This window comes from Pyrgilauda ruficollis, unplaced genomic scaffold (genome assembly GCF_017590135.1).
Source record: "Pyrgilauda ruficollis isolate IOZ18807 unplaced genomic scaffold, ASM1759013v1 scaffold2, whole genome shotgun sequence".
NCBI classification, from domain to species: Eukaryota; Metazoa; Chordata; class Aves; order Passeriformes; family Passeridae; genus Pyrgilauda; species Pyrgilauda ruficollis.
This window is the reverse complement of record NW_024519206.1, coordinates 16,011,182-16,024,402: the sequence shown is the minus strand read 5'-3', so window position 1 is coordinate 16,024,402 and position 13,221 is coordinate 16,011,182. Positions and strand designations below refer to the sequence as shown.

General features: G+C 35.4%; 1 protein-coding gene across 1 annotated transcript in view; it reads left to right on the top strand.

The window, feature by feature from the left end:
- Positions 1–13,221, top strand: part of ZNF385D (zinc finger protein 385D) — a 410,559-nt gene that overhangs the window by 342,693 nt on the left and 54,645 nt on the right. Inside the window, exon 5 of the mRNA XM_041466486.1 lies at positions 5,121–5,283. Within this exon, the coding sequence (XP_041322420.1) occupies positions 5,121–5,283 (163 nt within the window). The remainder of the gene's footprint in view (positions 1–5,120; positions 5,284–13,221) is intronic.

Genomic DNA, 13,221 nt, shown 5'->3' with positions numbered 1-13,221 from the left:
AAATGGCCCTTAACTGGTAGGATATAGATGTCTCAGCTGCATCCTTCCCTGCAACCTTCCCTGGGCAATGCTGTCACCACTGTCTGGCCAGGCTTTGGAGCCACTAGAAAAAATGACATGCTTGTTCCAAAAATAAAAAGGTCATTTGAATTTTATCACTTTCTTGTATGCTTAGGACACCAGTAAAATTATTTTTCAAGGACTTATTGACAGCCCAACTATAGGAAAATATTTATACTCAGAGATTATGATAATGTGTGATAGACCTCTCACAAGAAATTTCCCTGACTTCATCAAGAACAGAAGCCTTCTTGGCTTATGCAGTTGTATATTATTGCTTTCTGTGTGTGCCCAGCTCACTGGCAGTATTAGTTTGAACTGGGTACCTAATTTTTAAAAATTGATTCAGATTTTTTTTGTTCTGGAGAATCCTGACATCAGTTGCTGTATTAGCCAAAATTACTACTATTGTATTGTGAATAATAACAGAGGTGAGGGTAGCATCCCGTAGCTGGTTAAAAAAAAAAAAAAAAAAAGAATGGCGTGAACTTTTGAAGTCCCAGGCAGACAGAATAGATTTTCCAGCACTCTCAGCCCTCTCAGTTTTGTGCTTTCTTAGGGTGCAGACAGACTCTAGTCTTGCTACTAGCTAGCCTGATAAAAGCATGGAGCCTTCTCCACAACAGATAAGAGATATCTTTCAAAATGCATTGTGAAATGAGAAAGACATAATGCAAGACAGTTGGATGTAATTTTGTGAGGAAGAATCAGCGGAACATATTCACTACACCTTTTGCAAAAGGCTTATTTTATTTGAATTTGCTTTCATTATGAAGGTGTTGCCTAGAGGGAGTGATTAAGGCAGGAAAACAATCTGTAAGAGGAATGGTAACATGAGGTGGATCTGGAGGAATATGAAAAAGAAGATGCAGTGCTGCAAAGTTGAAAACTCTCTGAGAATAGGACAAGACCTGTTTTTTTTTTCTCAATGCAAAAACTAAGCACAATGTTTTTGTTGGCCCACTGCCTAAAGAACGTAAGTGAGAAGGCATATAATCCAGTGAAGTACATTAGTTAGGCAGACAAACTTATTTTGAAGACTGCCATGTAGATATGTTGACTGTAATTGTAAGAGAATACTGTCTGGATTGCTTAAAACATTTCATCTTTCTCAGTGTATTTTACACATTTCAATTTGCTTGGTAATATGATGTGATTGTGGTACAATACTGCACTTAAGCAAGGAAAATACAGCTGAGTTTTACACTACGAGTCTGTTTTCTAACTGTTCACATCTGCATACAGTATTTTTATTCTTTTATAGTATGTTCATCTGTGTGGTTATAACATAAATATACAGACAGATTTTATAGACAAATCCTTTTTTATATTTGAGCAATTTGTCAGGGTTATAAAATGTATGGCTTAGAAAGGTCCCTAATTATTTAACAGTGGTACATAGAACCAGAGGAAAATATTAGGACATGCTTAAATTGACTTCTACTGCTCAAATAGGCAGGAAGTCATTACAAATAACATTGAAAAGTGATTTGCTAGCAGACATTTTGCCACTTCATTGAAGTAGTTCCCAGAGACCAAAGTTTGTCTACATGTAATTTCCAGGATCAGGATCCTCAAAATCTATTTAAGGATTCTTGAGTTTTCAAGTTAGATACAAAGCAGCAATAAAAAATTATTAAAATTATATCTTTATATCATTATATTAAGTATAGAATAATATTACTATATTTAATATTCTTTATATGTTGCGTAATTATTTATTATTATAATAAATAATAATAAAATTATTTTTACTTTCATGTTGAGCATAATTTTCAAGAATGGTTATAGTTTCCTAAAGTTCTCTATAACATTACACCTGCAATATTTCACATATTTCTCTGTTTCATCACTGGTGTTAGCTGGCAGTGACTTGTGTTCGCAATGCTAGGATTAATTCTGTGCATCAAACATGGAAACTGTGGTGAAGGAAGAAAGTAAGCTCTTTCCTAAAGTATTCTTCTAACGTATTCTTTTACATGTAAAAGTGTTCCAGAAGGAGACCCTTCTCACCTTTCTGTGAGGGTACAGTCTCTTTACTCAGTTGAGCATCATGGTTAGCAGTAAAAACTAGTACTTAACTTGTTCTTCCACTCTTCTCCTATTATTGCTTAATTCAGCATGAAAGTTGGGAATAATTATATTTTATGATCTATCTTGCTTTTGTATTCATCCTACAAGTAAATAGTCTTTCAGCAATTAATTTTATAGGCTACAAGTAAAAGCCATTTAAGCAGCAAGAATGATTTTGGTCCTCTTAAGGCTGCAAGAAATTATTCAGTAAGGTACTATATTTTATGTTGCTTTGATGAAAAATATATATTTATGGATATTTTTACATCTCCTACATCTTACTCCTGCAAGGAGAGATAATGACAGAACTCTTCTTTTTTTCTTTTTTCTTTTCTTTTTTGTGGTCTTTTTAATTAGGGTTCCAGTTCAGTTGTAAAAGTTCAGCATAATCTAATTTGGAGCTGGTTAAATGCTTAGGAGCAATCTGTTTGCTCTCACATAGAACTCCCATTAACATGCCAGCTGCAGTTATATTGAAACAAGTTTAGATGGCTTCATGTCACTGCAGAGGAAGGAGATTTAGACTTTGAAATAAAAAGACTTGAAGACCTTATTTAAGTAGAGGCTGGGTAAACTAGCAGTGCTCTGTGGGAAGTGAGTTATGGACAGCTCTGAGTAGCAGCTATCATACCTGTAAATTCGAGCAATGTGTTTCCATTTTAGAGCAATTTCATTCATATATTTCAGAGCAATGAAAAGGTCACCAAGTTCTGCAAAGGCCCTCATTATATATTCCTTCAGCATCCAACATACAACTTGAGATGAGGTTTGTGGAACTATAGCTGAGAGAATTCAGAAAGAGCTGTGGATGCAGAATAATTAAACTTAGGGTTCTCTGCCAGCAATAAGAAAGCTGAGGTTTGTATCAAACTAATATCAGCATTTTTAGTTCAGTATTAAGGACCATGTCATGAATATGTTTCAGATGTTTGACTAGTGACACTCTTAGGGGAAGAAAGTGCAGTCAGAACCTGAAGCTGACTGATGATTAAATTTGACTAGAAACTCTAAAAATAGTTGACGTGATAGCAACACAAGGGTGTACAGTATTATGTCATTTTTTAATGCTTCATTGTAACTTAACACTGGTCTTTCGGTTTGATTATAATTAACATCCTCTGACTGTTTGTATTTGGCTTACAGTATGTCTCAATGTTATGTGTTGAGAATTGTAAAAGGTGCATGATTGTGCTGTTTCTGTTCAAGTTGTTTCTAATTAAAAACTTCACTGTCCAGTGTTCTTTCAATAAGGGTACCTTATACAATATTTACATTATTTTAGGTATAGAAAAACTGGCTTTTCAACCAAACTGAATGATGCATCTTGATATCCAAGAGTGTGTGTGTGTTTATATCTACACATGTATACACTTACACATATATTGTGAATTTGTTTTAGACAAGGACTCCTAATTCTTTCCTACTCACCTTATGCTTTTCAAATCTCAGGCATCTGGAAGGAATCAAGACTTTTCATGTAAGCTGAAAGTCATAATTCACTCTATGTATCCGTAGAGTGGTAGTTAGTCACTAGAACTCTCCCCAAAATTAGGGACAACAAATAGCATTAAATAACAGTCTAATGACTAATAAATGCCAGATAATACAGGATTCTTCTACCTGCATAAGCTTAGTAATTGGAATGACTGTCTTTTTATCCCATTTGATACTTTAGGTTTACAGCCACTAAATTCCATATATATGTTTTGATTCTTTTGATTCCACAATAGAAAGCATTTATCTTTCTTTTATGTTCTATCTTCTATTGTTTCACATTTTCTAAAAAGAAAATACCTTTATGGGTCCTTGAGCTGGCCCAGAATTGTTGCTTTTCATTTTTTCAATTCTGTAATAGCTAAATTTTGACTACATTTCTGAAGTATTAACTTCTCTTTCAAGTAATAAAGGAGTTACTTTCCATAAAGTTTGAAGTTCCAAAGGAAAGATATAAGCAATTTTTCATATTGTCAGCTTATCAACTGAAAGACTTTCTTTCTTCTAAAACTTTAAATTAGTGAAGAAAAAAACTCTGAATATTCATCCAAATTCTAGTGGTTTTAATATAAGGTTTAATTAAATAGTTCAAATACTAATCTTAAAATATACTTGCACATAAATGAATAAATTTGGTAATAACTCTTGAAATAATAAAGTTATTTGTAATGTAATGCATGAATTTTAATAGCAGTGCATATACAAATCTATTTTAGCTTAGCGGTATGAAGTAGCCAAAATATATTTGGGACTGTTACAGGATTTGTGGGAGCTTTCTCCTTTGAAAGATGCTCCTGGCTTTGAATTTCAAACACTACCTTTTGTAGCAGGTGAACAGAAGTAATCCTCTCTTTTTTTTAATTTTTTAAAAAAATTATATTTAAAAAGACAGATAATTACACGTCTGCCTCACATTCAGTTAAGTCTTTGCTGATGGGCTTTGAAGGGTGTGTTTTATATTTTGCTTTCTTTCGTTTGGGCTTCGTTCTTTAGTTTTGGGCTGGGATATTTTTGGTTTGATTTTTACTGTCAGTCTTTTCTGAGAAGTTGCTGATACCACTGTAAGTAGTAAACTGTTCTTTAAAGGAAGCTTTGATGAAAATTCTAGTTTGAAATAGAAACTGTAAAAGTACTAAGCTATCAGGAGTAGAAAGCCATCCTCCCTGTTGCCTGAGAATTTTTTTTCATGTGAAAGCAACATAAATCTTAATAGAAAAATTAATGGTAGCAAGGTAGACTAAAACAACCTAATTTTGGTCTGAAATTAATCTACTGTTATACAGTAATATACTGTATTAATTGAATTTGCGTGGCTCTAGTACTCTTTCCATTGTTTTCCAAGCATCATTCTAATTATAATTTTCTGTTTGGTCGCTACTTGGATAATGTAAGTGGTACCCATTATTGAAAGGTAGTCTGTATTTGTACTAATACAGAGAATGCCAGTTTAGAAATGAGCCTGATTGCATGGTTCATTTTGTTCTCCTTTGTAGAGCCAGGCTGCGGCCCACTACAAAGGCACTAAACATGCCAAGAAGCTCAAAGCACTGGAAGCCATGAAAAATAAGCAGAAATCTGTTACTACCAAGGACAGCGCAAAGACTACCTTCACTTCCATCACTACCAATACCATCAATACCAGCTCTGACAAAACAGGTTAAGCGACAATCTTTGTTGGTTTCGTTTGGTTTAGTTTTGATTTGGCTTGTAATTTTGTTTTCCTTCTTGTTTAATTCCATGTCTGTTTGGTTATGTGCTTGCCAACATTGATTCATGCTCGATCCATCTTTCTGTGTGATATTGATTTCTTTAAGTCCTTTCAGTAGGCTGGTAATAGTCTGATAGTCATGGAGCTGATTTCTCTTCGTGAAAAGAGGCTTGACATTCTTTTTATGATGGAATGCAGTACTCATTACTTGATTAACATATCAACTGACCTAAACCTCCTGGTCTGTATGCACTATCTATCAATAATTATATATGGCACATTTCTTTTAACTACAATGTAAAAAATTGCACTATTTGTGTCTAGAAGCCTCTTAAAAATCATTTGCAGTAAAAACCTAATTTTTCATAAATTTCAAACATTGCATTATTTTTTTAAAATGGCTATTGCATGGTTTTGAAATGGAAAAGAGCTGTATAACCTCTATTCCACACAATCAGGTAAGTGCTATCGATGCCAATTATTCTGCTTAAAAGAGTCTTCATACTGAAATAATATTGTTTAATTTATTGTGTGGGTAAAAGTTACTCCTTTGCAAATAAAATCTACATATTTTAAAAGTCAACAGGATTTGGTTGCCATGGCATTTTAAAAATGCAGCCATTGTTGAAAATTTCAAAGGAAGATTGTAAGGTCACTGAGAGGTAGTCTAGTGTATCACAAAATTTGACTGCTCTTGTGTATAAAGGGACACAGTTTACATATTTAGACATAACCAATCCCCCTCCCCAAGCAAGGCAAAAATAACCACAGGAAAAAATCCCCACAGCTACAAGTTTCACCTACAATGAAACATGAGACCTACCTATTGATGCTGAAAATGGCTCGTTTGGAACCACTTCTGATCAATAAGTTCAGCATTGTAAATGGATGTGCAGTAACCAACTATAATACAACAGGAAAGTACCTTGCAGGCACCTGCAGTACTTTCTAGAAGACACATCTTCACTGTATTTGTTATAGACAGATAGCTCTATGTCTCTCTCTAGAAACATATCTTAGTTATAACTTACTATTATAGGCAGCATTTTCTTTTTCCTATGCAGATTTATAACGAAATTATGATGGCTTTAAGAAATATTTGCTACATGGTTTTTGTCTTTGCTACCACAAGAAAAGAAAAGAAAATATTCTGAGGTTTTGTGTGATGAAAGAAATTAAGTATGGGAGAATAGGAAAAATGTCAAAAGTTATTTGGCGAAATATGTGTTTCTAAGTATACCAACACCTTCAAAATTTTCTTGTGATATTACTTGTTCAGGTATTCAGAACAGGAAGGAGGATGTTGTGTGAAAGAGTGATTTATTGTTTACCGAATATTATCTAGTGGTTGAAGAAAATAACTGAAGAAAAGAAAGATCTTTTAAAGATTTAAACTGTATTATTCAAAAGCTTTTACCTTATGCTGCATAAGTTTGAATGATTTTCCTTTGTGCCTTAAAACCAATCTGAATTTTTCTATCAAGCTTTGCATTAGATCCCTGACAAGATATATGCACTGTCCTGTATCCAAGGTCAGTAGTCCAAATCAGTTTTTATATCAGCATAAGTAAAAAAATGTCAGAAATTCATCTGCACTCATAAGCAGTGGCCTATGCTGGAGTTTCATCAGCTTTACACAGTGGTTGCAAATTCCTGGATTCACTTCATAGAATGTGTGTAAACATATGTGTATTTATATGAATACATATATTTATTCTGTGGTAGAAACACTGACCCTAATGGGATTCTAAAGTTACATATTGATGTTAATTGACAAAAACCCAAAAATTTTACAATTTCTTAAATTATTGAGACCCATATTCAACTTCTGCCAAAAGCCCTGTTCAATCAGTTGCATTCAAAGTAAGGTAAGCAGTTCTATCTAGATGCAGTTAATACAGGTCAGCATTGATGTGACTGGAACAGAATAAAATCCTTGGTGTAAATTATCCTTTGTCAAGCACGTATACATAGCGAGGGAAAAAAAAACTGGGTAGCCAAAAGGATGACATTTTCTGTCTACTATAAAAAGTAAAAAAATTAATGAATTGGATTTTATTTCCTTTCTGGTTGTTCTTATGTCCTGTATTAGCTTGATAGAACTTTTAAGGGCAAAATGATTCTGAACATCAGAATATACAGCACTGTGTGTGTCTCTACATTTGGAAATTATCACTGTAAAAATCAAACAACCTGATAGTAGTACACAGTTCTCAGGGAATAGCTGTACTAGCAAATTTAATTCATAAATTTATCTTTCATAGCTAGAAGACAGTTACTAAGTCCATGTATTTGTGATCATTTGGAACAAAAGATTTTTCTACAGTATTTTAAAACTGTCTGCTGAAGATTAATAGTGAACCCACATACACTGAGGAGAGGGTCAAGTACATATCACTTCTTATATATCTTCTACAGCAAGGGTTAAATGCTGAATTGCATGTCAGTCACAGCATATTGGTCAGGGCTTCAGATCACTGGTTCTGTGTGCCCACAGAAGCTACAGTGAACAAAATGTTGTCAGGAAACCTGTGCTGCTATGCAATAAAGGATTGTGAAAAAAATTATATAATATACTAACTGATTCAAGGGCTAAAGCAGTAATTTTTTATGTTTCTTATTCTGGAACTATTTTCTTAAATCTGGTGCCAGCATGTGTTATTGACACTGTACAGCTCACAATATAATCTAAATTCTTAAAACCTCTCACACAGGATTCGTGGTGTTTAAATGATGGGTTAAAGAGAAAACATAAGGTATGAGGGTTTTTTGCTAAATCTGTGAAAATAGCTAATTTTTCTTTCCTTTTGACTAACTTTTGGAATTATTAGAAGGCTTGAACTCAAGAAGTCTTTGAGCAATAAAATGTCATGAAGACATCATATAATGGCAATGCCATTCTCAAGATGTGAGAACTTTTTTATCCTATCTACTACTTCACACACTCCTTTCATCTGTATTTACCAATTTTTATGTTACATGGTTAGTCAGGACAGAAAAACAGAAAATGTGAGCTTTACAAAGAGAAGCTTACTTTGTGGCATTATACAAACTGTATTTCACTATTTCTTCATTCTCCAATTCAGGTGTGACAACAAAAATGCATATTTTTTTCTATTTATTAACACACATGCATACATATTCCCTGAGAGGAAATTGTTAAACATCTTTGAAAGCTTTGCAAATTGCTCCTCCTTTCTGAAAAGGTATGTTTTCTTCAAAAAGCTGCTTCATATCTCCAGCTGTAAGGACTGATACTTTAGAGCACTTGTCAAAATATATTTAGATAAAGTGCATTCTATCATCCTAATTAAAATACATGTCCAGTAAGGTTATTGCCCTGTGCTTGTATTTTTTGAAAATAGATTGAATCACCAATATTATATCCATATAAAATTATGTCCCTCTAGTTTTTGCGTATGCCTAAATATTAATCTTTTCCAAAGCTATGTGAAGTTAAGCAGGACCCTCCATGACCACATTATTGCAAATTAAGTCTTGAAGATTTTGGGCTGCTTTAATTTATTCATTTATTTATTTATATATTTATTCAACAGAGAATTCAGTATGAGTTATATCATTTGGTATCAATGGAAAAGAAGGAATAGACCTTTCAAAGGAGAAAAACATGTTATTAGGAGCCATCAGTATGGCGAAGTCTTTAATGCTGCTTTTGAATGTTATACCCTGTGCCTTGGATCCTGTGCACTTAAATGTGATGAACAGCTCTTAGACAAAAATGTGATGAGCAGAAAAAGTGTATATCTGGGCCAAGGCACAGACGAGATCTTCTATCACTAGTACAGTCTTAACAGCTAAGAGACCCCTGTGCTGTCAGAGAACAAAATACTGGTGCCTGTCCTAGAAAGCTTACAGTTTCACATAGGATGAGAAACAACTTAAGGAGCAGACACCATAAATGTAACAGGCAGGTGTTTAAAGGAGTGGTAACATAAATGTGCTCAAGTGATAAAGGCATCACAAGGAATGAAAACACTGAGGGATGGATTAGAAGGAAAAGGAAGAGAATTGTTTTGGTTTTTTTTTTTTCAGATACTGAGCATTGGTGAAGGCATAAGATCTCTTTATTTTTCTTTCACTGACTCATATGAAAATTCTTGTGTAAAAAATTTTAGTTTCGTTACCCCTTTACAAATCCATTTTTAAATTTTTTTTCTTCCTTTCTGTCTAAGATGTGGTAGGCTATTTCTGGTCAGCAGAAGAAACTCATTCCTGAAATAGCAATTTCAGCACAACTGGGATAATTATGAAATCGAGAGCAGTTGGAGTGGGAGAGAACAGTCATTTGGACAAGGTCTTGGACATAAAAGTGAAGGCAGGGGGGAGAAAGCAATCAGAAATGATGTGGTAATTTAGGGTAAACTTTGCAGGAGGAAGAAAGGTAGATGGCATGAAATAGAAAGGTTTAGAAAAATGAGTTTGGCAGTCAAAATGCCAGAGGATCACAGAATTTTGAGATTTTGTGAATGGTTGTCATTATGGATGTCTGAAGATTGACAAGGCCATTCCTACAGGTCAGAGCAGAGTCAGCCTGAGCAGGATACTGAGTATATTTGTAGTTGACTTTCGAGCACCTTCACAACCTTTTTCTGGACAACCAGTTCTATGGTTGACACTCTGAAAGAAGAGCAAAGAAGTTTTTCTTGTGTTTCAGTTCCATGTCCTGTATTTCAGCTTCTGGCTGTTGTGCCTTTTTCTGTCAGTGGACACCAATTAAAAGAGTCTCCGTATTTTATATGCCCTGACTTCATCAGGTATTTATTTATATACACTGCTGGTTTATTTTTCAAGTGGTGCCCTCCAGGTTTCCAAGTCCTTCTTTACAAAGCTGCTTTCCAGATGCTTAACCTCCAGCCCAGACTGATGTGTAGGGTAATGCCTTCCCAGCTGTGGGACTTTTGTGCTTTCCTTCATTGAACTTCAAGGGACTTCTGTTATGTAATTTCTCCAGTCAATCCAGGTCCCTCTAAATGGCAACCCATCCATCTGGTGCATCAGGCCCTCCTCCCAGTTTTTAATTGTTTACAAAATTGCTGAAGGTTCACTCTGCCCCATAATGAAGTCAAATGAAGACTTTTAAACATATTGGGCAATATTGGCCACCTGCATTTTAAAAAAGTTCTTCCTCACATTCAGATGGAACTTCCTGTACATCATGCTCTGCCCATTGCATCTTTTCCTACTGCTTTGCATTACAGAGAAGAGCCTGGCTCCATCCTCTTGGTACCCTCCCTTCAGATACACCTAGACATTGAAAAAGTCCCCTCTCAGTCATCTCTTCTCGAGGCTGAACAGGCCCAACTCTCTCAGCTGTTCCTCTTAAGGTAGATGCTCCAGGCCCTTAAATCATCTTTGCTGCTCTCCTTTGGACCCTCTCCTGGAGCTCCATGTCTCTGTTGTACTGAGGAGCCGAGAACTGAACACATCACTTCATATGTGTCTTCACCAGGGCTGAGTAGGATCACCTCCCTTGCTCTGCTGCCAGTGCTCTTTGTAATGTGGCCCAGGACACACTGCTGGCTCATGGACAGCATTTTGTACACCAGGACTCCCAGGTTAATCTTTGCAGTGTTTCTTTCTAGCCTATGCTAGTGTGGGGGGTTATTATTCCCCAGATACAGGACCTGCATTTGCCTTTGTTGAATTTCAGAGTGTTCTTCTCTGCCCATCTCTCCCACCCACTGAAGTCCTTTGAAGGGTTGCACAGCCCTCTGCGGTATTGGCCACATCTACCATCTTTGTGTCATCAGTGATCTTGCTGGGGAGGCATCTGCCCCTTCATCCAAGCCACTGATGAACAAGTTAAACAATACTGGGCTCAGTATTGAACCTTGGGGAGCACCAGTAGTGACAGATTTCTCCATCAGACTCTGTCACACTGATTATGACCCTCTGGTCTAGCCAGTTCTCAATCCACCCTGCTGTCCACTCATCCAGTCTACTCCTTCTGAGTTTTTTCTATGAGGATGTTGTAGAGACAAGTGTTGGAAGCCTTGTTAAAGTCAAGGCAGAGAGTGACTTCTGCTCTCCCCTCATCCACTTAGGTATTTGTTTCACTACAGAAGGCAGTCAGGTTGATAAAGCATGTTTTATCTTCATTGAATCCATACTGACTTCTCCTGATTAGCTTCTTGTCATCCATGTGGATAGAGATGACCTCCAGAATAAGGCACTCCAGCACCTTTCCAGGGATTGAGATGAGGCTGACTGACCAGTAATTCCCTGGGTCCCTCTTCTTGCCCTTTTGGGAGACCAGGGTGATATTTACTTTCTTCCAGCCTTCAGGCACCTCTCCTTTTCTCTGTGGCCTTTCAAAGATTGTGAGCAGACTAGCTGTGGTGTTCTTTAGCTCTCTTAACACTCACGAATGCATCTTGACAGGGCCTGTGGGATTGTGGATGTCAGGTTTGTTTAGGTGCTCTCTGACCCAAGCCTCCTTTGACCAAGGAAAGGTGCTCCTTCCAATACTCCTGTATCCTGGTCTCCTAGGTCAGAGATTCCTGATTTCAGTTTGTTTGTTTGTAATGTGAATGAGCATGTCCTTATTAGACCATTATGTCTCTTTCAGGTCTCTAGTAAGGAGTCAAGGAGCTCTTTGTTATTAGTAGGTACTGCTTTATTTAAGATTCAGAATTTCTGTCCTAAATTGTAGAGAAATGTTTTCAAACACAGTGCTCAAATGAAAACATGCTTGTGTGAATATTTATGGATGGACAACTTATAACTGACTAGTGCTACTATTTGTATTAACATGCTTCTACATGTTTGATTACAAATATTTGCCCTTCTCTGACCTGTACTTACATGTTGTTTCCTCCAGTACCTTGCATTAGCACATCTTGCTTGTTTTCTTTTATCTTTTAATGTGTTACATTAGTTCTGAACACAGATGCATCTGTGCAGTTTCTGGTTCGAACTTGTAATAGAAAGGAAGTCCCATTTAAAAATTAAAATAATTTTCCTCATCTCTCTTCTTTCCTTTTATTTTCAATTTAATTTTGTCTCCCTTACATTCAGCTGATTATAATAAACATACACTTTGAAAATGGCGAGGGTTTCATGTTTATGGCAATTTCCATATATTAAGAATTACTGGATTATTTCTGGTATTGCTTGGTGTACCTACCCTATTTATTATTATATTTATTGTTTTTGCTCTTTAAGTTACTTTTTTAATCCTTTGTTCCTAATACCAAACTACCCTAACTTTTTCTATCTTAAAGCTTAAGAAGATATACTGCTGTATTTATAACATCAATGTTGTCTATTTATTAGCATTTTTATAGGCAATAGATTGGCTTGTAATCTTTTCTAACAAAAAGAAATTCTATTTCTAACAATAATACTTAAGTCAACTGTATTTAAAATTCAAAATACTATTTAATACTATTCCAAATCTGCTGGTGTATGCAGAAACAATTTACTGTATGATCCTAGTGTGCAATTTGCTTTTACAGCTTAGGCTCTGGGTACCCTTGTATATGTAATTATTATATTAAGGATGTTTAATCTAGGAATGTGATTCAGTGCAGTCTGTTTGTTTCACTTAGCTGTTTTGTTTCCATATGCTTTATTTTATCATAAAGCATGCTTTTGTTTTGGCAAGTGATTTCTTCAGATCATTTCAGCATTGCTTAGGGCACAGCAAAATTAACATGTTAACTCTGGGTTCAGGCTTGTGAGACACTGGATGTAAATTGCTTTTCTTTGCAAATCAACATTTTATTACACATCAAAATAGAACAATGACCTTGAAGTTTGAATTTATAAGGATTTTTACTTCATATTTACTTGTTTATGATATTTTGCATGGAACATTCAAAAGTTGCAAATGTGAAATAATAAAGGAGAAGCAATTGCTTGGG